General features: G+C 33.1%; 6 protein-coding genes across 10 annotated transcripts in view; all 6 read right to left on the bottom strand.

Annotated features, from left to right (window-relative positions):
- Positions 1-22882, bottom strand: part of LOC132916792 (uncharacterized) — a 33099-nt gene extending 10217 nt beyond the window's left edge. The window contains exon 1 of the mRNA XM_060977123.1: positions 22703-22882. The gene's annotated coding sequence lies outside the window, so the exon portion shown is untranslated. The remainder of the gene's footprint in view (positions 1-22702) is intronic.
- On the bottom strand, positions 2526-3448 carry LOC132914644 (uncharacterized). Its single transcript, XM_060973934.1, has 4 exons — positions 3293-3448; positions 3092-3228; positions 2665-2797; positions 2526-2573 (listed from the first exon to the last, which is right to left on the bottom strand). Exons 1-4 carry the CDS (start codon positions 3446-3448, stop codon positions 2526-2528), a joined length of 474 nt encoding a protein of 157 aa, XP_060829917.1.
- Positions 7785-8707, bottom strand: LOC132914639 (odorant receptor 46a-like). Its single transcript, XM_060973922.1, has 4 exons — positions 8552-8707; positions 8351-8487; positions 7924-8056; positions 7785-7832 (listed from the first exon to the last, which is right to left on the bottom strand). The coding sequence occupies exons 1-4, from the start codon at positions 8705-8707 to the stop codon at positions 7785-7787; spliced, it is 474 nt and encodes a 157-aa protein (XP_060829905.1).
- On the bottom strand, positions 8441-9735 carry LOC132916778 (uncharacterized). The gene is made up of 3 exons (XM_060977098.1): positions 9624-9735; positions 9287-9548; positions 8441-9211 (listed from the first exon to the last, which is right to left on the bottom strand). The coding sequence occupies exons 1-3, from the start codon at positions 9733-9735 to the stop codon at positions 9067-9069; spliced, it is 519 nt and encodes a 172-aa protein (XP_060833081.1). The 3' UTR covers positions 8441-9066.
- LOC132916751 (uncharacterized) lies at positions 12509-16384 on the bottom strand. 3 transcript variants are annotated; one of them, XM_060977052.1, is made up of 7 exons: positions 16133-16384; positions 15626-15743; positions 15289-15550; positions 15101-15217; positions 13721-14014; positions 13356-13488; positions 12509-13264 (listed from the first exon to the last, which is right to left on the bottom strand). In XM_060977052.1, exons 1-7 carry the CDS (start codon positions 16220-16222, stop codon positions 13217-13219), a joined length of 1062 nt encoding a protein of 353 aa, XP_060833035.1. In that variant the 5' UTR covers positions 16223-16384; the 3' UTR covers positions 12509-13216. The 3 variants fall into 3 exon arrangements, with proteins under 3 accessions (XP_060833035.1, XP_060833044.1, XP_060833024.1); XM_060977061.1 differs by lacking the exon at positions 16133-16384 and having other exon boundaries at positions 13721-13857; positions 13924-14014; positions 15626-15941; XM_060977041.1 differs by lacking the exon at positions 16133-16384 and having other exon boundaries at positions 15626-15941.
- On the bottom strand, positions 18779-22402 carry LOC132916759 (uncharacterized). 3 transcript variants are annotated; one of them, XM_060977075.1, is made up of 6 exons: positions 22249-22402; positions 21737-21921; positions 21171-21287; positions 20991-21108; positions 20470-20731; positions 18779-20292 (listed from the first exon to the last, which is right to left on the bottom strand). In XM_060977075.1, exons 2-6 carry the CDS (start codon positions 21884-21886, stop codon positions 20154-20156), a joined length of 786 nt encoding a protein of 261 aa, XP_060833058.1. In that variant the 5' UTR covers positions 21887-21921; positions 22249-22402; the 3' UTR covers positions 18779-20153. The 3 variants fall into 3 exon arrangements, with proteins under 3 accessions (XP_060833058.1, XP_060833070.1, XP_060833066.1); XM_060977087.1 differs by lacking the exon at positions 22249-22402 and having other exon boundaries at positions 20132-20391; positions 21737-22232; XM_060977083.1 differs by lacking the exon at positions 22249-22402 and having other exon boundaries at positions 20132-20378; positions 21737-22228.
- Positions 22883-26712: the final 3830 nt, after the last annotated feature.

Here is a 26712-nt window from a genome sequence, read left to right as displayed (position 1 = left end):
TCACAATATAATTCCCTTGCTTTATCAATACCGTAGCCACAGCATTAAAAAAACAGACCTGCTCTACTACGGTCTGTAGACTGTAGAAACACACAACATTTGCCATCTACAATCAATAATAGAATAGTATAATAAAAAATAAATTATCACATTAGTTCATAATGCCATAATTGCATCAGGCATTAAAAAGATTTGGAGTTTTGTCAGATAGTGGAAGAATATCACAATGCTTGTGTGTGATTACTAATATATAGACTAAGGCGGTAATCATAACACAATCGGGGAGGCGGCGATTCTGTGAAAAATGAAATCAAAAATCAGATATAACATTACTTCCCCTGAATCTTTGTTTTCAAGAAAATCGACTTTAAAAATTTGACAAGTGCACTTTATCTTGGCTGATCAAGAGCAAATAACACAAAGTTGTTAAACTCTTATTTGAAAACAAATGAAAAATATACAATAATATTTTTTCATAAATTGTTTTATTTCTTAAAACAATGAATTTAAATAAATATGATGCACGTGTCGCAGACCAGTTCGTAATTAAACACATTTGAACCTCATTTTCTTGAAAAGGATACCCTCAACGACAAAATGTTTTATAACATTTTCAATTTATTTTCAAATGTATGACAATCTCCTGTTGATTACTTACCTATATCTAGTCTGCTATTAGTGAAGTAAAAGTATGTTTCAAAAATTTTCGACTTCGGCATTCCCAACGACGAAGCGTCAAATGAAAAAATTTCATTTTATATGCGGATTTTTTCACGCGGAATCACCACTTACGCGATTGTGATACGATAACCAAGTTGCCTATAAATTAATGCTCTTGTACCTGCGTAACAAGCGATAGTATAACGACGATGTATATAATTGTTCGCATAACGAGTTTCGAAAATTTACTCTGATCAGGCCAAATCCCACCCATCATAGTACATATTTTCACTACTTTCATGTACTCGTTTACTACTGTGGCTTTGTCCATGGTGAGGAGAAGACTGATGTTAAGAGTGCAGTATATACGACTGACAATTGATGAGTGACAGTAAAAGTTGTTGAGTGTCTGGGATTGGCCATTATGCTTCTACTTTATGTCGATCATGTAATATTTACACGAAGAGTGCAGCTAAGTAATGCGTACCTGCCCGGCATTTCGATCGTCATAAACCAAAGTGATGATTTAATAATTAATTCGCCCATGTTAATTTTATATCCTTAAAGTACCCTTGATAAAGGTGCGCAAGTAACTCAATCGAAGTATCAGCTCGTCGTTATCGTGTGTTCTTCACGTTGTGACCACTACCCCGCGGAGAACCCTGTGGAAAAATCAAATATCCACTCGAAAGAATCGAATGATTGACAAATTGCTAGTAACGAATAATTCAAGTCATATCTGCTTTGGAGACCTTGAATAAATTTGATATCAGAGAGCCTGATATACAACAGTTGGGTGAAAAAGACAGTTCCTATCCGAAACAACTAAGCGAAGTAGAAAGATAAATGATTGTTGCAGATCGGACTGATCTGTACGGACTTTTATCTGGTTATAATTCTCTTAAAACTGTGAATAATCAAAATATATTTTGTGTCTGTGTAAGAAAGTGTAGGGTGTTTCGTGCGTGATTAAGCTGACTTGCTTCGCCAGTCGTGGTCGCAAGTTAATTTTTTGATATGTATTAATAGTTCAACTTCTTCTCATGATATACAGTTATGTACTCTTTTCTATTACTAATATCACATTACTTGGTGTTGTTGAAAAATCCATAATTGACGTGAATTGTTTAAGTAGGGCAAATGAAAGGTAATGTTATGATTTAAACTTATATGTGAGGTAAATAATTTTGCATGCATTGTACGTTATGTAAAACGTTTTAAAATTCCGTTATGCTGTTACAACTGTTGTCAAACTTCATGCGGCACTGAAAATTTTGTACATGAAACTATACTGTATATTTTTTTAGGTGAATGTATATTCTATCCTAAAACAACTTGCGTTTTCTTTATCACATAATCATAGGTGCAGTTATACTTTTCATGCACTGTAAATCAGCACGTAGGGATCTTGCTTTTACAGATCAGGAAGCTAACTCAGACGCCGAGTTATATCCCAGGCGTAATGTTAAACAAAACTAAAGAATTTTACATATGTATATTTTTGGAAGTAAAACGTACGTGTTATTAATATAAGTCTAAGACATTGCATGTTGATTTAAAATTATTCACCGATATTTTCAAAATGTCGAAACATTATCATGCTCGTAACAGATGTGAAATTATAGATAATTTGAAAATTTATACTCAAATGCGGCACGAGTTCTCGTTGTCTAATCGTTCAGAAATTCTGTACGTATCACTTCTTCGTCTCATTCATTGCCATGACCTAGGAAAATGAAACCAAAAAGAAATTAGCGGTTGAGAAGCAAGCACTATTCCATTTCCGTACATATTTTATTATATATTGATATTCGTTCGTTTCGGAGTATTGTTCTTCATCGCTTTAATCACGAGTAGATTACAGTTTAAGTAGTTTTCAATACGGTAAAATATGAAACAGATGCTTTTATAATCTGGAAGACATGATATTACGTGGATTTATTTAAAAGGATATTCTTAAAACTTGCACAATAATTGTGGGTTTAAGGAGGAATAGATACTTGCCTCTGCAAAATTTTTCAAATTCAGGTCTAAAAGTCCACCAGCTGACAGAATTGGAGGACTCAAGCAGCTTCTAATGGATAACACGAACAATAATTGCGTTCTTTTATTAGCATTATACCACGATGCGTCGTATCTGTGAATTTGAATTTATTAACAAAATAGTCCATACGTTAATGATAATGAATGACTTAATTCCGTTCTTATAATATTTCATTAAGAACACAAAGACAAATAAATAAACTTTATCATTTTGACACATCGACACCTCATTCGTTTGATACTGTAATAAAAATTCAATTCCGGACAATCTTATTATCATTCTGTTAATTTAGCACTTTAACAGAAAAGTGTACTAACACAAGAAATGAATGTAAAAATGAAGGTACTTTGCGCTACGTGTATTAAACAATATTTATGCATCACTTACATCGATTCGATAATTTCATCGTTCGAGTTCAGCACGAATTGTCCTTGCACAGTTAAAAGAAGCATATGTATCAATTGAGACAAAAGAAAAACACTGTCCTTGATAAGCATTCCAGAAATTTCCGACTGTGACGCAACCTGTTTTGAAGTACGGTAATTTCGACTGTTGGGAATCAGTACGAGATTAGACCGAAAAGCTTACCTTTACCAATGAGACTGTGAAAGATGCCATTGACATACCGATGACAATGCACAGATAAACGGAATGACTAGTTTGAATAGTCTTCAGGTAACTGATTTGATGGCATCGAAACAGGATCAACAGGCCGTTGTCCATAAAAAGTTCAATAGTATACATACATATGTGATACACGGAAGTAAACGCATTAAAATCTCACAAAATTATTTAGACTATTCTTTATACTGTTTGAGAATATTCAAGAACACGTGTCAGCTAATTATTATACTATAGTGCAGTAAGAATCCAATTAATGATAAGAAATCAATGTATCATTACTTATCATCAACTAAGGTGATACATCACACCATGGTATTCGAATTAAGTATTTTTGTGAAAGAAACAAAATTATTTATTCCCAACAACATTAACATCAAATTAGGACACCCCCTTGTATGGAATACATAGTTGTTTTTAATGTCTTTGTAGTCAATTCAGCTAAATAAATGAAATAAGCTAACAAGAGAATGATGGAAACTAATGTTTTTCTAATTTCAGTACTGACTTTGTAGCATATTGGTGTTCTCGAATCGAATGAATCACTCTCTCATAACTCTCATCCTGCATGCCACTCTTTTCATTGTTGATAGTCAAATCTGAAAGCGCACTCTTGAAACGATGTCTGTAAAGATATTTATACTTGTTGCAGTTTAAGCTAAACGAAAATTATTTGATCCAACTGATATTTCATTTTATTACCCTGCCACCGCTAACTGTCCACAGGCGTGTTGCACCATATATATATAACTTGTATCACAGCCGACATACACAAAAAATGTTGAAATAATCGTATATGACATATGAAAACTTATAAACATACGGTACTTCCGGTCATCTATATAATAATAAGCTGGATAAATGTATATTAAATCTCGCGTTTCGTTATTCGGTGAAATTACGTCTAAAATATATGGTGATACAGACAGTTGAATAAAACTCATGGAACACAAAATGCCAAGTCCTGTAATTCGATGGCAAAAGTGTGCAAAATAAATCATGAAGGAAAATACGAGTTTTCAATATCATTTATCCTACCGCAGTACAACCGAGAAAAAAACGCTCCCCTTCTGGCGTACTCGATCATAATTTCTAATTCATCAATCTGTCTAACGGTTGACCAATCCTTCCAAATAGCGGTAAGTAGCATTTTGTACTGCAATTTGATCAGTATCGTGCAAAAGATATATATAGAAATACATGAAGAATACGATAAGTCGTACTTATCGTCTTTTCTAATTCTACTATTTTATATTTTAAAACTATTGTCAAGGGAGAGGGATGTTAAGGAAGTTCATTCTTGCTGACATATCTGCATTCTAGATCCTTTTTTCACTTGGTAATTAATTATGTTATGCCAGTGCAATTATAAGTTAGACAAGCATAGAGCAATTACTGTTTGCAGTGATCATAAATAATGCAGCAAAATTAATAATACGGAGCGAATATTAAAGCAACATTGAAATAGATGGAACTTTGTGTTTCAAAATACAGTTTCTAATGATTCTCAATTTTAAATATGCCTTTTGTTATAGTCTAGACCATTTAAAAAATATATTAGTAATATTAGTTATACAGGCTTATTTTAATTACATCAAACTGTCTGTTCTTCGAGTCAATTTTATCAGTCGGCAAAGCACGTGCAAGTACCCCATGAAGCAGAATACCCCGATCGCAAATCAATACTGGGCATAAACACTGTCATAAAAACCGAACAAATATTATTCGTTTCTTACGAAATATTGCAGATTTATCTCCATTACTATGAAAAGGCATATAATTTCGAAACTGTCAGCTTTATCGTATCGAACATAAGAGTCACAAAATCAAAAATATCGACTTATCATATCGTTCATTGTAGGTTTTATATAATGTGCACCACAAAAATAATAGAAAATGGAAAGTAATACGAGAAATTCCTTTACCTTCGCCATGTTCACAATATAATTCCCTTGCTTTATCAATACCGTAGCCATTGCATTAAAAAAACAGACCTGCTCTACTACGGTCTGTAGACTGTAGAAACACACAACATTTGCCATCTACAATCAACGATAGAATAGTATAATAAAAAATAAATTATCACATTAGTTCATAATGCCATAATTGCATCAAGCATTAAAAAGATTTGGAGTTTTGTGAAATCTTCGACGAATATCACAATGATTGTGTTAGACTGAGGCGGTAATCATAACACAATCGGGCAGGCGGCGGTTCTGTGAAAAATGAAATCAAAAATCAGATATAACATTACTTCCCCTGAATCATTGTTTCAAGAAAATCAACTTTAAAAATTTGACAAGTGCATTTTATCTTGGCTGAACAAGAGCAAATAGCACAAAGTTGTTAAACTCTTATTTGAAAACAAATGAAAAATATACAATAATATTTTTTCATAAATTGTTTTATTTCTTAAAACAATGAATTTAAATAAATATGATGCACGTGTCGCAGACCAGTTCGTAATTAAACACATTTGAACCTCATTTTCTTGAAAAGGATACCCTCAACGAAAAAATGTTTTGTAACATTTTCAATTTATTTTCAAATGTATGACAATCTCCTGTTGATTACTTACCTATATCTAGTCTGCTATTAGTGAAGTAAAAGTATGTTTCAAAAATTTTCGACTTCGGCATTCCCAACGACGAAGCGTCAAATGAAAAAATTTCATTTTATATGCGGATTTTTTCACGTGGAATCACCACTTACGCGATTGTGATACAATAACCAAGTTGCTTATATATTAATGTTCTTGTACCTGCGTAACAAGCGATAGCACAATGACGATGTAAATAATTGTTCGCATAACGAGTTTCGAAAATTTACTCTGATCCGGCCAAATCCCACCCATCATAGTACATATTTTCACTACTTTCATGTACTCGTTTACTACTGTGGCTTTGTCCATGGTGAGGACAAGACTGATTTTAAGAGTGCAGTATATACGACTGACAATTGATGGGTGACAGTAAAAGTTGTTGAGTGTCTGGGATTGGCCATTATGCTTCTAGTTTATGTCGATCATGTAATATTTACACGCATAACGCTGCACGAAGAGTGCAACTAAGTAATGCGTACCTGCCCGCCATTTCGATCGTCATAAATCAAAGTGATGATTTAATAATTAATTCGCCCATGTTAATTTTATATCCTTAAAGTACCCTTGATAAAGGTGCGCAAGTAACTCAATCGAAGTATCAGCTCGTCGTTATCGTGTGTTCTTCACGTTGTGACCACTACCCCGCGGAGAACCCTGTGGAAAAATCAAATATCCACTCGAAAGAATCGAATGATTGACAAATTGCTAGTAACGAATAATTCAAGTCATATCTGCTTTGGAGACCTTGAATAAATTTGATATCAGAGAGCCTGATATACAACAGTTGGGTGAAAAAGACAGTTCCTATCCGAAACAACTAAGCGAAGTAGAAAGATAAATGATTGTTGCAGATCGGACTGATCTGTACGGACTTTTATCTGGTTATAATTCTCTTAAAACTGTGAATAATCAAAATATATTTTGTGTCTGTGTAAGAAAGTGTAGGGTGTTTCGTGCGTGATTAAGCTGACTTGCTTCGCCAGTCGTGGTCGCAAGTTAATTTTTTTATATGTATTAATAGGTCAACTTCTTCTCATGATATACAGTTATGTATTTTTTTCTATTACTAATATCACATTACTTGGTGTTGTTGAAAAATCCATAATTGACGTGAATTGTTTAAGTAGGGCAAATGAAACGTAATGTTATGATTTAAACTTATATGTGAGGTAAATAATTTTGCATGCATTGTACGTTATGTAAAACGTTTTAAAATTCCGTTATGCTATTACAACTGTTGTCAAACTTCATGCGGCACTGAAAATTTTGTACATGAAACTATACTGTATATTTTTTTAGGTGAATGTATATTCTATCCTAAAACAACTTGCGTTTTCTTTATCACATAATCATAGGTGCAGTTATACTTTTCATGCACTGTGAATCAGCACGTAGGGATCTTGCTTTTACAGATCAGGAAGCTAACTCAGACGCCGAGTTATATCCCAGGCGTAATGTTAAACAAAACTAAAGAATTTTACATATGTATATTTTTGGAAGTAAAACGTACGTGTTATCAATATAAGTCTAAGACATTGCATGTTGATTTAAAACTATTCACCGATATTTTCAAAATGTCGAAACATTATCATGCTCGTAACAGATGTGAAATTATAGATAATTTGAAAATTTATACTCAAATGCGGCACGAGTTCTCGTTGTCTAATCGTTCAGAAATTCTGTACGTATCACTTCTTCGTCTCATTCATTGCCATGACCTAGGAAAATGAAACCAAAAAGAAATTAGCGGTTGAGAAGCAAGCACTATTCCATTTCCGTACATATTTTATTATATATTGATATTCGTTCGTTTCGGAGTATTGTTCTTCATCGCTTTAATCACGAGTAGATTACAGTTTAAGTAGTTTTCAATACGGTAAAATATGAAACAGATGCTTTTATAATCTGGAAGACATGATATTACGTCGATTTATTTAAAGCGATATTCTTAAAACTTGCACAATAATTGTGGGTTTAAGGAGGAATAGATACTTGCCTCTGCAAAATTTTTCAAATTCAGGTCTAAAAGTCCACCAGCTGACAGAATTGGAGGACTCAAGCAGCTTCTGATGGATAACACGAACAATAATTGCGTTCTTTTATTAGCATTATACCACGATGCGTCGTATCTGTGAATTTGAATTTATTAGAAAAATAGTCCATACGTTAATGATAATGAATAACTTAATTCAGTTCTTATAATATTCCATTAAGAACACAAAGACAAATAAATAAACCTTATAATTTTGACACATCGACACCTCGTTCGTATGATACTGTAATAAAAATTCAATTCCGGACAATCTTATTATCATTCTGTTAATTTAGCGCTTTAAGAGAAAAGTGTACTAACACAAGAAATGAATATAAAAATGAAAGTACTTTGCGCTACGTACATTAAACAATATTTATGCATCACTTACATCGATCCGATAATTTCATCGTTCGAGTTCAGCACGAATTGTCCTTGCACAGTTAAAAGAAGTATATGTATCAATTGGGACAAAAGAAAAACACAGTCCTTGATGAGCATTCCAGAAATTTCCGACTGTGACGCAACCTGTTTTGAAGCACGGTAATTTCGACTGTTGGGAATCAGTACGAGATTAGACCGAAAAGCTTACCTTTACCAATGAGACTGTGAAAGATGCCATTGACATACCGATGACAATGCACAGATAAACGGAATGACTAGTTTGAATAGTCTTCAGGTAACTGATTTGATGGCATCGAAACAGGATCAACAGGCCGTTGTCCATAAAAAGTTCAATAGTATACATACATATGTGATACACGGAAGTAAACGTATTAAAGTCTCACAAAATTATTTAGACTATTCTTTATACTGTTTGAGAATATTCAAGAACACGTGTTAGCTAATTGTTATACTATAGTGCAGTAAGAATCCAATTAATGATAGAAAGTCAATGTATCATTACTTATCATCAACTAAGGTGATACATCACACCATGGTGTTCGAATTAAATATTTTTGTGAAACAAGCAAAATTATATATTCCAAACAACATTAACATCAAACGATAGGACACCCCCTTGTATGAAATACATAGTTGTTGTTAATGTCTTTGTAGACAAATAAGCTAAATAATTGAAATAAGCTAACAAGAGAATGATGGAAACTAATGTTTTTCTAATTTCAGTACTGACTTTGTAGCATATTGGTGTTCTCGAATCGAATGAAGCACTCTCTCATAACTCTTATCTTGCATGCCACTCTTTTCATTGTCGATAGTCAAATCTGAAATCGCATTCTTGAAACGATGTCTGTGAAAATGTATACTTGTATAGTTTAAAACTAAACGAAAATTATTTGATTCAACTGATATTTCATTTTATTACCCAGCCACCGCTAACTGCCCACAGGCGTGTTGCACCATATATATGTAACTCGTATCACAGCCGACAAACAGAAAAAATGTTGAAATAATCGTATATGTCATATGAAAACTTATAAACATACGGTACTTCCGGTCATCGATATAATAATAAGCTGGATAAATGTATATTAAATCTCGCGTTTCGTTATTCGGTGAAATTATGTCTAAAATATATGGTGATACAGATAGTTGAATAAAACATATGGTACAGAAAACGCCAAGTCCTGTAATTCGATGGCAACGGTGTGTAAAATGAATCATGGAAGGAAAATACGAATTTTGAATATAATTTATCCTACCGAAGTATAACCGAGAAAAAAACGCTCCCTTTTTGGCGTACTCGACCATAATGTCTGATTCGTCATTCAGTCTATCGGTTGACCAATCCTTCCAAATAGCGGTAAGTAGCATTTTGTACTGCAATTTGATCAGTATCGTGCAAAAGATATATATAGAAATACATGAAGAATACGATAAGTCGTACTTATCGTCTTTTCTAATTCTGCTATTTTATATTTTAAAATTATTGTCAAGGGAAAGGGATGTTAAGGAAGTTCATTATTGTTGACATATTTGCATTGTAGATATTTTTTTGACTTGGAAATTAATTATGTTATGCCAGTGCAATTGTAAGTTAGACAAGAATAGAGTAATTACTGTTTGCAGTGATCATAAATAATGGAGCGAAATTAATAATAAGGAGCGAATATTAAAACAAAATTGAAATGGATGGAACTTTGTGTTTCAAAATGTAGTTCCAAATGATAATCAATTTTAAATATGCCTTTTATTATAGTCATGACCATTTAAAAAATATATTAGCAATATTAGTTATGTAGACTTATTTTAATTACATCAAACTATCTGTTCTTCGAGACAATTTTATCAGTCGGCAAAGCACGTGCAAGTACCCCACGAAGCAGAATACCCCAATCGCAAGTCAACGCTGGGCATAAGCGCTACCTTAAAAACCGAACAAATATTATTCGTTCCTTACGAAACATCGCAGATTTATTACATGCCAGAATATTTCTTCATAACATCCAGTAACATAAGAATCAGAAGATCGAAAATATCGATTTATCATATCTTCCAGTGTAGTTTTTATAGAATGTATAACACAAAAATAAAGAAAATGAAATGTGATACGAGAAATTCCGTTACCTCCGCCGCGTTCACAATATAATTCCCTTGCTTTAGCAATGCCCCAGCCATTGCATTAAAAAAACAGATCTGCTCTACTACGGTCTGTAGACTGTAAAAACACACGACGTTTGCCATCTGCAATGAACGATCGAGTAATTTAATAAAAAAGGAATCCTCGCATTAGTACATAATGCCATAATTATATCCAGCATTAAAAAGATTTGGAATTCTGTGAAATATTCGACAAAGATCACAATGTTCGTGTGTGATTTCAAATATATATATGCTGAAGCGGTAAACATAGTACAACCGGCCAGACAGCGATTCTATGTGAAGAATGAAAACAAAAATCAGATATAACATTACTTCTCCTGAATCTTTGTTTTCAAGAAAATCGACTTTAAAAATTTGACAAGTGCACTTTATCTTGGCTGATCAAGAGCAAATAACACAAAGTTGTTAAACTCTTATTTGAAAACAAATGAAAAATATACAATAACATTTTTTTCATAAATTGTTTTATTTCCTAAAACAATGAATTTGAATATATATGATGCACGAGTCTCAGACCAGTTCGTAATTAAACACTTTTGAACATTTCATTTTCTTGAAAAGGATACCCTCAACGAAAAAATGTTTTGTAACATTTTCAACTTATTTTCAAATGTATGACAATCTCCTGTTGATTATTTACCTATATCTAATCTGTTACTAGTCAAGTTGAAGTATGTTTCACAAATTTTCAAATTCGGCTTTCTCAGAGACGTAAGCGTGAAATGGAACAATTTTTTTTTATATGCAGATTTTTTCACATGGAATCACCACTTGCGCGGTTGTGATACGATTACCAGGTTGCCAATAAATTACTGTTCTTGCACCTGCGTAACAAGCGATAGCACAATGATGATGTATATAATCGTTCGCATTATGAGTTTCGAAAATTTACTCTGATCAGGCCAAATACCGCCTATCATAGTACATATCTTCACTACTTTCATGTACTCGTTTACTACTGTGGCCTTGTCCATAGTAAGGAGAAAACTGATATTAAGCGTGCACGGTAGTATCTACGACTGACACTTGATGAGTGACAGTGAAATTTGTTGAGTGTCTGGGATTGGCCATTATACTTCTACTTTATGTCGATCATGTAATATTTACACGAAGAGCGCAGCTAAGTAATGCGTACCTGCCCGGCATTTCGATCGTCGTAAACCAAAGTGGTCATTTAATTATTTATTCGCCCTTGTTAATTTTATACCCATAAGGTACATTTGATAACGATGTGCAAGTAACTGAATCGAAGTATTAGTTCGTCGTTATCGTGTATTCTTTACGTTGTGACCATTTCTCCGCGGAGAATCGTCTTGAAACATCAAATATCCACTCGAAAGAATCGATTGATTGACAAATTGCTAGTAACGAATAATTCAAGTCATATCTGCTTTGGATACTTTGAATAAATTTGATATCAGAGAGCCTGATATACAACAGTTGGGTGAAAAAGACAGTTCCTATCCGAAACAACTAAGCGAAGTAGAAAGATTAATGATTGTTGAAGATCGGACTGATCTGTACGGACTTTTATCTGGTTATAATTCTCTTAAAACTGTGAATAATCAAAATATATTTTGTGTCTGTGTAAAAAAGTGTAGGGTGTTTCGTGCATGATTAAGCTGACTTGCTTCGCCAATCGTGGTCGCAAGTTAATTTTTTGATATGTATTAATAGTTCAACTTCTTCTCATGATAAACAGTTATGTATTCTTTTCTATTACTAATATCACATTAGTGTTGTTGAAAAATCTATAATTGACGTGATTTGTTTAAGTAGGGCACATCAAACGTAATGTTATCATTTAAACTTATATGTGAGGTAAATACTTTGCATACATTGTATATTATGTAAAATATTTTTAAATTCCTTTATGCTATTACAACTGTTGCCAATTTTCATACGGCACTGATAATTCTGTACAAGAAACAATATTGTATATTTTTTTAGGTGAATATATCAATATACTTGATTCGAGGGACAATTTTACTTTCCATACACTGTAAAACAGCACACGCTAAATGTATCATTAGTAAAAATATTTGATTAAATAATTTTAGTATCATCATGTCCCAGAAAGTGCACTACATCAAAGTTTCTTATTTCTATCTTTCTGTATTCGATCTCTCTTTGAATACAGTTCAGGCATATAAACACATCGAAATCTCAACTAAAAATGAAAACAGACGCTTGCTGTTACTAGGAAGATACAAATAACGGTTAGTTTTATTACAATACTTGTGACAGAAGGGAATTCATATGTAAAAGTCTGTAAGATTCGCTAAATAAATAGCTGGCTTTTGCAGATTAAGAAGGTGATTCAAATCAAACATTTTCATATGTATCTTTCGAAGTAATATATACGCATTGCTAGTATAGATCTTAGACATTGTGCTTTTATTTTAAAATATTCCTTAATATTTCCAAAACAACGAAACACAATTATGCTCACAACCAATGCGAAAACATTAAAACTTGAAAACTTCAACTTATATGTGCTAATAATTCCTGTTGTCTAATCACTCTGAAATTTAGCATAAATCATTTTCTTACCAAGCATCACCAAGTGGGAGTAAAACCAAAAAATAGTAATTTAGATATAAGAACCATTGTAATTATTTTAATATTTTATCCACTAATCTTTGTTCCGGTGTATTGTCTTCCATTGCCTTTGTCGGGAGCATTTTACGGTTTACGTAGATTTCAATACGGTAAAGTATGAAACAGATGTTTTTATAATCTGAAAAACATACTATAGTGTACATTTATTTTAAAAAAATATTCTTGAAATGTTTCCACATTAATTTGTGGTTAAATAAAAAATTACTTACCTCTGAGAAGCTCTTCATATTCAGGATAATTAATCCACCAGCTGATAGAGTGGGAGGATTTAAGCAATTTCTTAGTGCTAATACAAACAACAGTTTCGTTTTATTATTAGAATTATACCATAACGCGTCATATCTGTAAACGGTGTTAATTTAGTAAAAAAGGTTTCATATAAGGTAATGATAATAAATGATTTACATCAGTTCATAATTTTAACATCAATCACACAACAGAAATAAAGGAACCTTACAGGTTTAATGGATCTACCTGTTATGTTATGTATGTTACTGTAATAAAATTTGATTTCCGGACGAAAACCAAAGTACTTTGAGCAAAGTATATTTCTCAGTATTTATAAGTTACTTACATCGATTCGGTAACTTCATCGTTCGCATTCTGTACGAATTGTCCTTGTACCGTTAATAGAAATATGTGTGTCAATTGAGATGAGAGAAATACAAGATTCTTGATAGACTCCACAGAAATTTCCGATTGTGCTGCAACCTGTTTTAAAGCACAGTGATTACAATTACTGTCAAACTGTGTGAATTTGCACGTTAAAAAGCTCACCTTTACTAACGTGACGCTGAATGTTGCCATTACCAGTCCGATGCAAATACAAAGATAAGTAGAATGAATGCTTTGAATAGTTTTCAGGTAACTGTTTTAGAACCATTAAAACAGAATTAAGAGGTTATAGTCGATAAAAGATTCAGTAGTGCACATACAGAGTGACAAATTTTATTCTATACATTCAAATTGCTAATATACTATGAATTGTATGAAAAAGTAGTTCGGATATAAAGTGAATTTTTTTGAGGGGGTAACAAATGAGGTGGGTAAGAATATTTTTGTAGACAGGCGCGTAGAGGACATATGATGATGACAAATTTTTTTAAGTGAAATTGCATATTTTATAATGCACTGATCGATGCAGCTCGTCATTCTCTACAAAATTGTATGAAGTTATTTATATCGAAAAGTCACATTAGTTTAGAAGATATTTTAAATTTAATTTGTCGCATTTAGAGTATGAAAGACAAAGACAACGTAAACGCAAAAATATCTAATCGCGTCTTTAATTGTCTTTCATATATTAAATTTAATAAATTAAAGTTAAAACATTTGCAAATCCCTATGCTTTTTCAGTATAACTATGTTAATACAATCGTCTAGAAAATAATAGGCTGCGTCGTTTAATGCATTAAAGAATATACAATCCTATTTAACAAAACGGTTGTTATCTTTATATGAAGTCTATGTGTTCGACTACAAAATATTCTTACACCAGATTTTAACCTCCCTAAAATATATTTACTTCTTATCTGAACAATTTTTTTATACAACACAATGTACAAGTAATGTGCATTAGTAGATTAAGTCCGGTCACCTTGTACATGATACATGCAAGTACATGCATTAAATTACTTTAAAAGTATTTAGGGTATTCTTGACATTGCTTGAAAATTTTCAAGAATACATTAGCTAATTGTTATGCTACAGTATAGTAAAGTTCAATTAATGAAAAGAAATCACTGTTACTGCTTATTAACAGTTTAGAAGAAGTATATGGTGTTTGAGTTACATACTTTTGTAAAAAAAAACTTTTTACGCCTTACAAAATTATCTTTAAACGGTGATGAATCTTATTTTGTTAAAAAATAAAATTATTGAAAATACATTTGAAAAATAAAAAATAAGTTTAAAAATACTGGAAAAGGAATGTTTTGTCAGTTTCAATACTGACTCTATAGCATGTTGGTGTTGTCGAATCGAACGAAGCACTCTTTCATGAATCTCATCCTGTATGGCACTCGTTTCATTGACAATAGACAAATCAAAAATTGCATTCTTGAAACGATGTCTGCAAAAAGTTTATGTTTCTTGCAGTTACCAGCTAAAATTATTTCGTCCAAGTAATATTTCTTTTTTTACCCAGCCACTGCTAATTGTCCACAGGCGTGTTGCACAACGCACATGTAACTTGTATCGCAACCAATATACACAATAATTCCTAAAATATATGTATACACCATATGTAAATTTATAATTGTACGATACTTCCGGTCATCAATATAATAATAAGCTGGATAAATGTATAGAATATCCCGCGTTTCGTTCATTGGTGAAATTATGTCCAAAGCTAATGGCGTTAAAGATAATTGTGAGAAAACTAAGATACAGACAACACCAATTCCTGTAAATTAATTACAGCGACACGTGAAATGAATTATAAAATGAAAGCACATCATTTCAATATAACTTATCCTACCACAATCTAACCAAGAAAGGAGTGCTCCCTTTTTAGCATACTCGGCCATAATGTGAAATTCGTTACTGTGACTATCGGTTGACCAATCCTTCCAAATAGCGGTAAGTAGCATCTTGTACTGCAATTTAATTAGTCTCGTGTAACCGAAAGATATGTACAGAGGTATGAAAACACGATAAATCGTATTTCTCATCTTTTCTGGTACAGAAATATTTGTGGTAGCACACATTAACGATATGCAGAGTTATTAATTGTGTCCAAATTGTGTTATTCGTTTTTTACAGAATATTTTGAATTCATCACCATCATTTTCAAAAGGCTTAAAGGCTATTGAGCTATTCATTTTTACAAATATTTTATACCAGAATAGTTCTTTGTAGCTTCCCAATGACGTAAGAGTCAGTATCTCAATAAAAGTGGACTTATCAAATTTTTCCATGTGATTTTTGCACAGAATGTGATAGAAATATAATAGAAAATGAAAAATGAAACAAGAAATTTCTTTACCTCCGCAGCTTTGATAGTGTACAGTCCTTCTTTCAACAATACCCCGCTTAGCGCAGTGAGAAAACAAATCTGGTTTAGTAGGACGCTCATGTTAAAGAAATGCACGACGTTTGCGATCTACAATCAACATTCGTTTAATTCAACATATAAAGAATTTCGAACCAATATATAACGCTATTAAAAAGTTTAAAATGCTGTGACTTTATGATATAGCGAAGTGTCGTATATATTTACTTCGCTATTGCATAAAATTTTGCCAGTAAAAATTCGTTGATTAAAGGTCGGTCATTTTTCGTTTCTAGTAAAGTTATATTCCAAAGAGTTTTTAGATGAAGAGCGAATTCAGATGCTCAACACCTAACGTAATATTGTTCTCAAATAATCAATAATATAGTCATGACATCTCAAGATTCTCAACAAAAATGTAGTTTGTAATTATAACTTTGATGCTTTTAATTGAGAATCATTAAATATTGATAATATGTATTGATAGTCTCAGGGTACTCTAACAGTTCTCTGTACTTCGTAATGCCCATGTTGAGCTGGTGGGACTACCCTAATAGTTGCTATCCACCAATGATCAGATTCTTTACCCCGCTCATGGGCATATCACGCTACGGACGAACCCGGAGGGTGCGACTAAAGGTTGATCGTCTACATAGGCGAAGCGGCGATCGCAGTATACTTTACTCTATCGAGTACAAGAAAATATTGTGTTTCTACTAATAGTATAGCAGTCGCGCTTTAACAATCGTATTGCAAAGATGTGCTACACGAAGAGATTCCAATGGCTGTGTGTTGTGAGTGCGTGTGTATTAGAGTCAGTGGCTAATATAAGCCAGGTTGAGTAGGCTTGTCACTTGGCAAGTGTATTGCCGAAGTGACATAAACTGAGAACCTTCAACTCAGAATTACTTGAAGTGCAAACAAATGCAAGTATGTAAACAGCAAGAAGGCAAAGATAGTTAATACTCAGTGAACCTAATGGAAATTGATGAACCGTCAGCTAATGGTTCTTAATCAACATTAAGCACAAAACGTAAAATTTCACTATTTATAAAAGGAATTACAAATGCCTCAAATGCAATAACAGATGAAGATAAATGGTTACCAGAAATACTAAAATTCTTTCAGTTTACTTCCAAAAATTACAAACGAACCTTTTGATAAAGCTGCAACAAAAATTATTCAACCAAAACCTCCACTAATCTACATAGATGCCAATTATTATTAAGTCCCTATTAGATCTTCTAGAATCAATTGCTCAAGACAACTATACGTTAAAGCAGTTAAAAAACACGCAAGTTAAAGCGCAAACCAATGCTACTGATTGTTATAGCAAAATAATCTTAGTCAAATGTCTCCTAAGACACATGGTAAAAATTATTGAAGATAAAAATGATGATAGTATAGAGATAGATAAACAAAAGGCACCTAGTCTGTCGGAACACAACCTACCCCTGTGTATATATATGGTTAAATACAAAAACTCCCGCTTTTATGGTCTTATACCTGCATCACCGAGTATAAGAAATTTAATCATGTTTTATTATTGAGTTCGATTATTATTAGCAAAATATCTCGACTAACAAATTGACTTGTTACACGCAGTTACCTACGTCATCGATTACAGGGTCATAATAGATATACAAATTATAATATAATTCCTACTTTATGGATAGAAAGGTATACCGGACTTCTATCTGTCGCAAATACGCGACAAGCTAATTTTCAATGTCCAATCCACGCGATCAGATGCTTTCCTACATATTTTCATAAGCAGGCTGAGTCATCTAAGAGTGGAATATCTAAAATATCTCCAAAACTGTTAATTATATCGAGAAATGTTTCAAATAAAAGTTGAATGGTTCCGAGGGAGACATTAATTGATGTAATTAGTATTTTTGTAGGTGACATTTGAAGGTCTGTCTCGAATTTTTGAATATGCGCCGTTCGGTCTATTAGGAATGAGTTAGTATGCTAATTATCCATCTCGAGTAGTTACTCGTCGATCGTTAGCTGTCTGTCTTCTTTCGATCATCACTCGTCTGACACTCTTAGTCATTCGTCTTTCGTTAGTTAGCTTTCATCGTTATGTACCATTAGTCAACAGTATAATCTATTTGTTTGTTGAAATACATAGTTTTAATCTCCAACACGGAGTTATGCTTTGAGCTAATTTTATTGGTCGGCACAGCAGATGCAAACGCCAACCAATTGCGTAAGATCCACACAGGTCAATCATGAGGAATAAACAATCACAAAACAATAAAAATATGATTACTAATACAATACGAATATTATATTAATTAGCAGACAAAATATTGGTAAACCAAGACGGTTAGTATAGATTGTAGTTGGCTATAAATTGTTTTACGTACCTGCGTAACAAACGATAGTATACTAATGATGTATATAATCGTTTGCATGATGAGCTTCGAAAATTTACTCTGGTCAGGCCAAATTCCGATAATCATAGTGCATATCTTCACTACTTTCATATACTTGTCTATTACCGTGGCTTTGTTCATTGTAAGGAGAAAACTGATGCCGTTAAGAGTACACGCTAGTATATAGGACTGATATTTAATGAATGAAAGTGAAATTTGTTAAGCGTCTAGGATCGGTCACTATGTTTCTACTTCATTTAAGCTATGTAATATTTACAAGAAGAATGCGACTAAGTACTCCATATCTACTGCCATTGCGACCGTTATAAACCAAAGTGGTGGTTTAATCATTCATCCATCCCTGCTAAGTTTGTATCCTTAAAATACCTTTCATGACGATGTATAAGTAAGCTGTTGATCAAAGTATTAGCTCATTATTAATGTGCGTTCTTGTCGCTGTGTCTTTCCTCTGAAAAAACCATGTCGAATCATTAGCAAGTATGATTAATTTAAGATATAGCTTTAGATATTTCGACTAAAAATGGCTTAGAAAAGGTAACTTGGAAAAGGGTGGTTGGGTGTATAGACAGGCCTGTATAAAAGGATAAAGAATAGTTAAATATTAATTAACTCCTTCGCTGCCACGCGTCTCACATATGTGACGCTCTATTGCTTTCTACAGCCCCAGGCGTCACGCATATGTATGTGACGCATTCTAAGTGCAGTATATATTGTCTGGTTACCATTTTCTATTATTATATACAAAAAATATATATCATATTACGCAACATGTTGAAAATTTGGAACTTGGGCTGTGAACAGTAATTTTTTCCTTAAACAATGGTAACAAAAAGGTTAAAAAGATCTATACGGATCTTGATCTCGTTATTTTCTTCATTAAGGTATGATTAAACGAAAGATATTTTGTCCCCGTCTATCTTCTCCTTGAGAAAATAGCCTGAGTTTCGTAAACGTTTAAACTACCACGGATCAGATTCCAGGTTGAAATTTCGCATTAAATTAATGGACGTTCGATAATATGCACGTGAATAGTTCATCTTCCTGTCATGATTAATAATTATATACCTTTTACTGCTACTAGTGATATCACATTACTTACACTTTAAAAAACAACTATAACTTATTGAATTGTTCAGATAAGTTAAGTCATAAATAATATCACAATTTACATTGAAATAGATCTCTGTGTATGTATTGTACGCGTTACGTAAAACATCTTGAAATTTCATTAGTATCGCAATGAGATACGATTGTCATGACAATATTGGTATTTGAAATGAATTTGAAAATTTATATAGGAGTCATAAGACATTTAGTGCAAATATACATTTAATATATATTTAATAAGAGATTGGTATGCAGAGTGAATAACGTATCTTAAACGTATAACAAATGTTAAATATGTCGTCACTGAACGTTAGGGCTTACTGATAATATAATGGATAATAGTTCACATATTTTTCTTACCTGTGCGAAATATACACTTGTACTAGACATCTTGTAATTTCTAAACATATTTTGAAATTCATGAGATTTCAAACTTCACACATATAATCACAATTGTGAAATCTTATTAACAATGCTAATGAATTTTCCATATACGAGTATATTCATAAGAAATGTCTACAAATGTTTGGGCGCTTTCTTTGCGAACTTATAGAAATTCTTAAGAGAGTGATTACATTGCATGCATTTTGATCTTCAGATGTTTCATTCATCACTATGGTATTCCCTGAGAATACGTATCCACTGTAACCAATCATATACATGTATAGCTTGAAAAATAAACCGGAAACGACATTTTTCTGCATAAACTTTCTTCATTGTGCTGATGTCTAAAATCACACGCTATAAATATTGGCCACAGTTTTTAATATAAAAGGCGAAGAATGTGCAATGTGCGCTCAAAAACTAAGGTATACTCACCCACTGATAGTCAGCAGGGCACAAGCATGCTGTACGAAGTGAATTAAACTGGTGTCACAGGCAATATAAACAGCTACGAGTATTGACACCGATGCTACCATATGCACTAGTATGACATAGTAATATCGTTCTTCGTCCACGAAGTAATAAGCTGGATAGATAAATTCACGGCTCCGCGACTCGTTCAAGGGTGCGACGATGTTCAGAATAGGTGATATAACCGGTATGAGGGCGAACATAATGGCGGTGACAAATGTGCTGACTAAATGCAAAAGGAATAAAATAAAAAATAAAATAGCAATTATTTACGGCAGACACACCTCACCAATTTATGTAAACTTGGGATGTGTTATCAAGTAATTGCACTTCATTTCATATATTCGCATAAATATTTTTAGTGCTACGCGAGTATATCATACTCTTATGGTTTGAAATGAATTTAGAGTAGGTTTGAATTAGTTCTTCTTTTTTTTTTAATTAAGTTTAGTGTAATGTAAAAATTGCTTAATTTTCTTCGTCACCTCTGTATAGAAAGGACAAGATCATTGCCTTCTGAGAGTACATGTCCAAAATCTCTAACTCCTCCTTTGGTCGTTCTATCAGACGTTCAGCGACGATATCGCTTAAAAGTTCTTTCAACTACAATTTTAAAGATGCTTATAATCATCAAAGAGATTACAGAATGTCGATCTATCTTTCACCTTCTTCTCGTTCAGAATGTAATTGTACTGCTTGAGAATAATTATTAATGTTACATCCAAATGCGGCATCTGTTCTAACAGTATGTCCAAGCTATAAAACACTACTACTCGTGATATCTACAATATACAGAAAAAATATTTACATTACATATTTACATATATAATCTCTATATCCTATCATATTGAAAGATTCTATTATATAAAAGCGATGTGTGAAAAACATGATATCATATTTCCCGTCTTTTGTAAAAGTTTAAATGAGAACTTTAAAATTCAACATGCTGTCAACCAATATCGCACCAAAATTATTTTCCTATCTGAAAACCATTTTGCATATAGCTTTGTGATCTATGTATATATATTATATGTATTAAATACGCTGACACAGTCTAATTCTCAACCTCTGAAATACGTTTTACAGATACTGTGTCTCTAACTACTATAACACATTTTTATATTAATTTACCATTAATGATTATAAGCAAAATGATTATGGCAAATAAAACTCGATTATTAGATATTTTTTATAAATGAGAATCATATAGGCCAATTAATGAAAACAATACCTGAGTTGCAAAACAGAAAATAGTCACAACGAATGTGACAAATCGCATTGTAATTTTCAGAAATTTTTCCTGATAAGGCCACACACCAACAAGCTGCCCAAAAAGTTTGATGGTTTTAAGATATTGAAACTCGATTGTTTGCCAATCCATAATCGTTCAACCAATAATCAGTACTGCATAGGTCGCTAGAGATCGTGAGATATAAAATTCGTTAGATTGGACTAAAGTTGAATTATACAACTTGATTACTGACTAGAATTAGTAGCCTAAGCGATGTTTATGCATTTATAGGAAATTTCAATCAAAAATCTGTAGAATGTATAAGAGAATGTACATATAAGAAGATACTAGAATATATAAGATAATGAGAGTAAATACTCGTTATAATGTTTTATAAATGGAATAAAATTGATTAAATACTGTTCACCAGTATCATGTTTAGGAAAATGTAGATTCAAATGAATCTTTACAGTTTAAGAGTTACATTAAATGAACAGAAATGCAACTAATACCTTCCACTATCCAAACTGCAGTAATCGAGTAGGCCAAGTTCAAACGTGTATATCCTCGATTACATCAATAACAATAGCAATTTTGTGATCGTTTTAAGAAATTGTACTCGCTTTTAGCGATCTGATTAATTTACACGGGAAATGAAATTATCTTAGTAGCGAAAAAGATCTGCATTTTCCCATTCACTTTGTCCATGCTATCGCTAATACTTCTATGTGAAGAAGGTTTATTAATTTAAAGGTAATTTAATTTAAGATAGTACTAGTGTACATAGTAAGTACATAAACGTTGAAGAGAATAATTTATATGTTGGTAAGTGCGCCTATATAGGGATATGAAAAATTAATGGTGGAGGGGCAGCTACATTCCTTTTGGTATCGGCACCATATTGTAAGGTGGTATACCACAGGTGATATTTCACATAACGAATGAATCGTTTAATACAAGCAATACCTATCAATAAATGTTTCCTTTTCCAATTTCACGAGGCATAAATCATTTGATTACAAATTTTTCACATGTGAGGTATAGAAAAATATCCTATAGAACAAACAAGTTGATTTTCATTTAAGTTTATGATATGTACTATATTCTGTTCAACGAGAAAAGTCAGCAGAGTTAAACAGAACGATCATGTACTAAGCATCTAACAGATGCAAGAGACGCCAGTTATTGGCTGACGGATGTTCGATTTCTCAGGATGGTGGCACTAGCGATGGCAGTGCCAAGTAAATACATTACGAAGTATGGACATGAACCTACGTTTGTTTTTAACATTCAAAAAAAAGATCGTACTTTGAACAAGGTATGTTCATTGATTTATCAAATAGAATTTCGCAATCGATATGTCGAGTAATCCTAGATAAATGCTCTATTATTTTCGTACAAAAGGAACTTTCCATCGGGGTAATATTTTGAGTAACTTTTTTCTTTGCATGTTACTGCCGCTCCATTTTAGTTTCCGAGATTATTCTAAGCGACCGTTCGTTCCTCTGCTTTTCTATTGATCTATAAAGAATATAAGAATTAATTGAACATATCTCTAAATTACAAAAAATACCTTCTTCATCGCTATCTTCATCGCTGCTCTTTCCTCCTCTCTATCGTCAAATGTTTTATGACAGTTGTTTTGAGTGTTCTTCGAACTGTTATGGAGTTTATTTCCGTGTTACTTTCGTTTCTTACTATTTCACCCATTTCCGAGGATGTAATTTTGGGTTCTTTGTTCATTATATTGACTATCTTTTTTTTCTTAGCCTGTAAGGTCCTGAGGATATCCGTTTCGCGTGGCATTTGTCAGATCTTTTTTACCATGTAATCATTCAATCACACCTCTCACAATAAAACGACAGAAGTCGTTTTATTTACTAATTATTATGTAATAATAATTATTATGTAGTAAGTGCGAATACACGCACTTTTTTGAGTTTTACTTAACAATTTCTGACATTTCATTTTAAACGATTAAATTAAGCAAACGAACAACGTAACGTACGAACGTAATTTTGTAATAATCGCAATCACCTAATTGCTAACCCAACAGATCGATGCCGACTGTAAGTACGACTTAGTTATAATTTCTATCGTTCCAGTAGCGCTGCTATCTTATTCTATACTGAACCGATAATGTCGGATGTGGCACCTAAATGATGTGGCGGGATACGTTAGTTTCCGCACCGTAGAACACTATTGTATTGCATGCAAAACCTATCTTATTCTTAGTCAATGATATTACGAAGATTTATGATGGAGATTTAGTAAAAAGAAAATCTACAAGTATAGCTCTGTAATCACGTGTAATGTGTAACTAGAGAGGTATTTTTGTCACAGATTTTTACTCCTGTCTTTACGACACTCGTCTGTAGCTTTACCAACTATATTAGTTGGATTGAATTAATTGAGACACTCACCGCTGTAAATCGCAGAGGGCATAAGAAACATCGAGTTTTTGCACGGTTAGTATTTCAGAACATGCAACACGAAGTCCATAAAATGTAAGGTTTGTTCTGTATATTTATCTGTGATAGAATATATATAAATCGATTCCGATTGTAATTATATTGATCATTGATTCAAGTATAACTTATACCATTCCAATAATGCAAATATTTAATTTTACCATAAGCCGATAATGTCGCATTAGACATTAAAATAGTATTATATGAAGGTATACAGAAGGCTACATAGCCTCCAAGCTATGCGACGCTTATTTACATTGCAGGAAATATCAATGTTATTCTTAGTCACTACGAAATCACAGACGAGATATTCTCGTCCGTGATCAGAGATATCGTTCTTAGTACAATTACATGAACAGGTTTTGATATTCGTATGTCAAAGTATAGGGAAAACCATCCGAAAATTGAATCATGAAAAATCAATATGGAAGACAAGAAGGTTGTCGTTCTATGCATGCGTGACATGCTATGAATGTATCAAATAGAGACAGAGACACTCCGCTCATTTGTGCCTGTCTCGCAGAACGAGAACCTTCTTGGCCCCCATGTTGATTTTCCACCACTCAATTTTCGACCGATTGTCCCTAGTAAGTGTTGTGTTTTGTTTATACGATCGTGAACCTTAGTCAATGCCAGATCATATTTTTAAAATAATGTATTATTTTATTTGTCATTTTCTGCATTTAGGCAAAAAGCTTTTAAAGAAAGCATAGAGACAGATTTGCGATACCTCACTACAGATGGCAGTACATACATACAGCGCTAAATTCAAAAATAAAATCCTAAATTGTGTCGTATCTTTGTTTTTCCAATTTCCAAATGTTTAAATATCATTTCAATAGTAGCGCAGAATAAAAAAAAAGACGATCTATTATATATAGATCAGAGTCATGTCTGCCGTGATGAATACAGACACCAGAGGCACTACAGATAAGCTTGAAAATATGTAGCGTGATAATAATCGTCTTTATCGTTTGTTTTATTAGTTCTTGTACAATACCTTCTTGCTAACTCAAATAACCCTGCCATTTGAATCGTTTCCTCGTTTTTGATATTTTTTTTTTTGCTGTATCTCGTAAAATATACGATATTTTGTGTTCTTTCGTTTTTATATTAAATACTAATTATGTCTCTCATAATATACAAGTTTGATTGTTCTGATTGTTCTTTGACTGTTCTGAAATTCAAGATTGAACTTTAAAATATTCAAACTTAACTGTTTCAGCTATGTGCCCGTACCTTATTATATGTATATAGATTCTTATGAAACATCTATTTCGAACTCCAAATATTTCATTTGCCCACTGTATAACCATATTCTTAATACAAATACGACTGCCTATTTTCTATAGGCTCTAAACATTAATTCATTCGATCGAACGACCACATTCGTTTTAACGAGTATTCCCAGCTATAGAGTCCTCTCTTTTTCTAACAAGTATCTCCTCTTTCTTTTTTTTCAGTGGAAGGAACGTTCGCTCGCAAAGATATTGCGAGTGCGTAGCCATGATCGTTGTCGTACGTGTTAGCCTTGCTACAATAGAGTGGAAGATACGTACTAATTGGATGCAGCCTTTTAGGCCGCTGCCACGGAGCAACGGGGGTTGGTTTAGATTGGAAGAGTAACGGCATAGACTGTAGCTGCTGCTACTGACTACTACGACAGATCAAGTTACACAAAGGCAGCTTTTTTAATTGGATAACGTCATATCGGCGCGTTCGCGCGCGTATCCTAACTTTTTTTCCCATCGATTTGCTCGGTTCGCCAGCGGCCACCTATGGAACGACTATGTCCTCCCCATAGAAAATCGAACGAATTTCTCTGGCTGCGCTGTCAAGCCGAGGGAAACGTCGGACCCGTTGTTGGCCTGCCACCGATACACACATCGTGTGTGAACTCGTTAGCCATTTCGACATAGAGTTTCAGTGACTGAAGAAAAAAAAGAAACACGAGATATGCCCTCTCTTTGGCCTGTGTCGCGCGTCGAGCTGCGCGAGAGACCACTTATCAAATAACGCGATTGTACTTTCAATTTTCAATTAGTCGTGATGCCTAGCGAGTCTGTCAACGGCTAACTTCCCGCTTGTCGTCACCGGTCACTATTAAACACTTTGACTATTTTTGGTTTCCTGCTGGTAGTAATAACAGGCGCTAAGCAACAGCTGAAGAACGCTTTACATCTTTGTTTCTCGTTTTCATACTTATTTCAAATATAGACGCCACCTGTTATCTTGCGTATTTTAGAATTTTCGATACTTTCGTTCGTATGCATGATTTGCAGTAATGAGCAAAAATGAACGCACACTCTGTACGACAGAACAACTTTTTTTTAGATACAACCAAACGACAAGTTTTTTTTTTCTTTTTTTGAGAAGTTAGAAGAATTAGTTTACTGGATGATGTGTAAAGAAAATGTTGAGGCATTTACAATTTGTCGGATTCGCGAACAAGGAAGTAAAGGTCACCTTTTACCATTCTTTTATCTGAGCTTGTAATGAAAACTT

Source organism: Bombus pascuorum, chromosome 1 (genome assembly GCF_905332965.1).
Source record: "Bombus pascuorum chromosome 1, iyBomPasc1.1, whole genome shotgun sequence".
Taxonomy (NCBI): Eukaryota; Metazoa; Arthropoda; class Insecta; order Hymenoptera; family Apidae; genus Bombus; species Bombus pascuorum.
This window is presented reverse-complemented; position numbering and strand designations above follow the sequence as displayed.

Excerpts from the sequence above, each read along its gene's own strand:
- LOC132916778 (XM_060977098.1), bottom strand. The coding sequence starts at position 9,735 with ATGCTACTTACCGCTATTTGGAAGGATTGGTCAACCGATAGACTGAAT. Across the intron at positions 9,549-9,623 it reads TTTTTCTCGGTTATACTTCG|GACTTGGCGTTTTCTGTACC; the intron begins GTAGGATAAATT and ends ATCGAATTACAG. Across the intron at positions 9,212-9,286 it reads GGGCAGTTAGCGGTGGCTGG|ACATCGTTTCAAGAATGCGA; the intron begins GTAATAAAATGA and ends ACATTTTCACAG.
- LOC132914639 (XM_060973922.1), bottom strand. The coding sequence starts at position 8,707 with ATGTATACTATTGAACTTTTTATGGACAACGGCCTGTTGATCCTGTTT. Across the intron at positions 8,488-8,551 it reads TCACAGTCTCATTGGTAAAG|GTTGCGTCACAGTCGGAAAT; the intron begins GTAAGCTTTTCG and ends GCTTCAAAACAG. Across the intron at positions 7,833-7,923 it reads ATTTGAAAAATTTTGCAGAG|ATTATAAAAGCATCTGTTTC; the intron begins GCAAGTATCTAT and ends CATGTCTTCCAG.
- LOC132914644 (XM_060973934.1), bottom strand. The coding sequence starts at position 3,448 with ATGTATACTATTGAACTTTTTATGGACAACGGCCTGTTGATCCTGTTT. Across the intron at positions 2,798-3,091 it reads GATGAAATTATCGAATCGAT|ATACGACGCATCGTGGTATA; the intron begins GTAAGTGATGCA and ends TCAAATTCACAG. Across the intron at positions 2,574-2,664 it reads ATTTGAAAAATTTTGCAGAG|ATTATAAAAGCATCTGTTTC; the intron begins GCAAGTATCTAT and ends CATGTCTTCCAG.
- LOC132916759 (XM_060977075.1), bottom strand. The coding sequence starts at position 21,886 with ATGGATTGGCAAACAATCGAGTTTCAATATCTTAAAACCATCAAACTT. Across the intron at positions 21,288-21,736 it reads TTTTCTGTTTTGCAACTCAG|ATATCACGAGTAGTAGTGTT; the intron begins GTATTGTTTTCA and ends TGTATATTGTAG. Across the intron at positions 20,293-20,469 it reads GCCCTGCTGACTATCAGTGG|TGGATACGTATTCTCAGGGA; the intron begins GTGAGTATACCT and ends GATTGGTTACAG.
- LOC132916751 (XM_060977041.1), bottom strand. The coding sequence starts at position 15,854 with ATGTGTGCTACCACAAATATTTCTGTACCAGAAAAGATGAGAAATACG. Across the intron at positions 15,551-15,625 it reads CCTTTCTTGGTTAGATTGTG|GAATTGGTGTTGTCTGTATC; the intron begins GTAGGATAAGTT and ends ATTAATTTACAG. Across the intron at positions 14,015-15,100 it reads CAACACCAACATGCTATAGA|TTACCTGAAAACTATTCAAA; the intron begins GTCAGTATTGAA and ends GTTCTAAAACAG.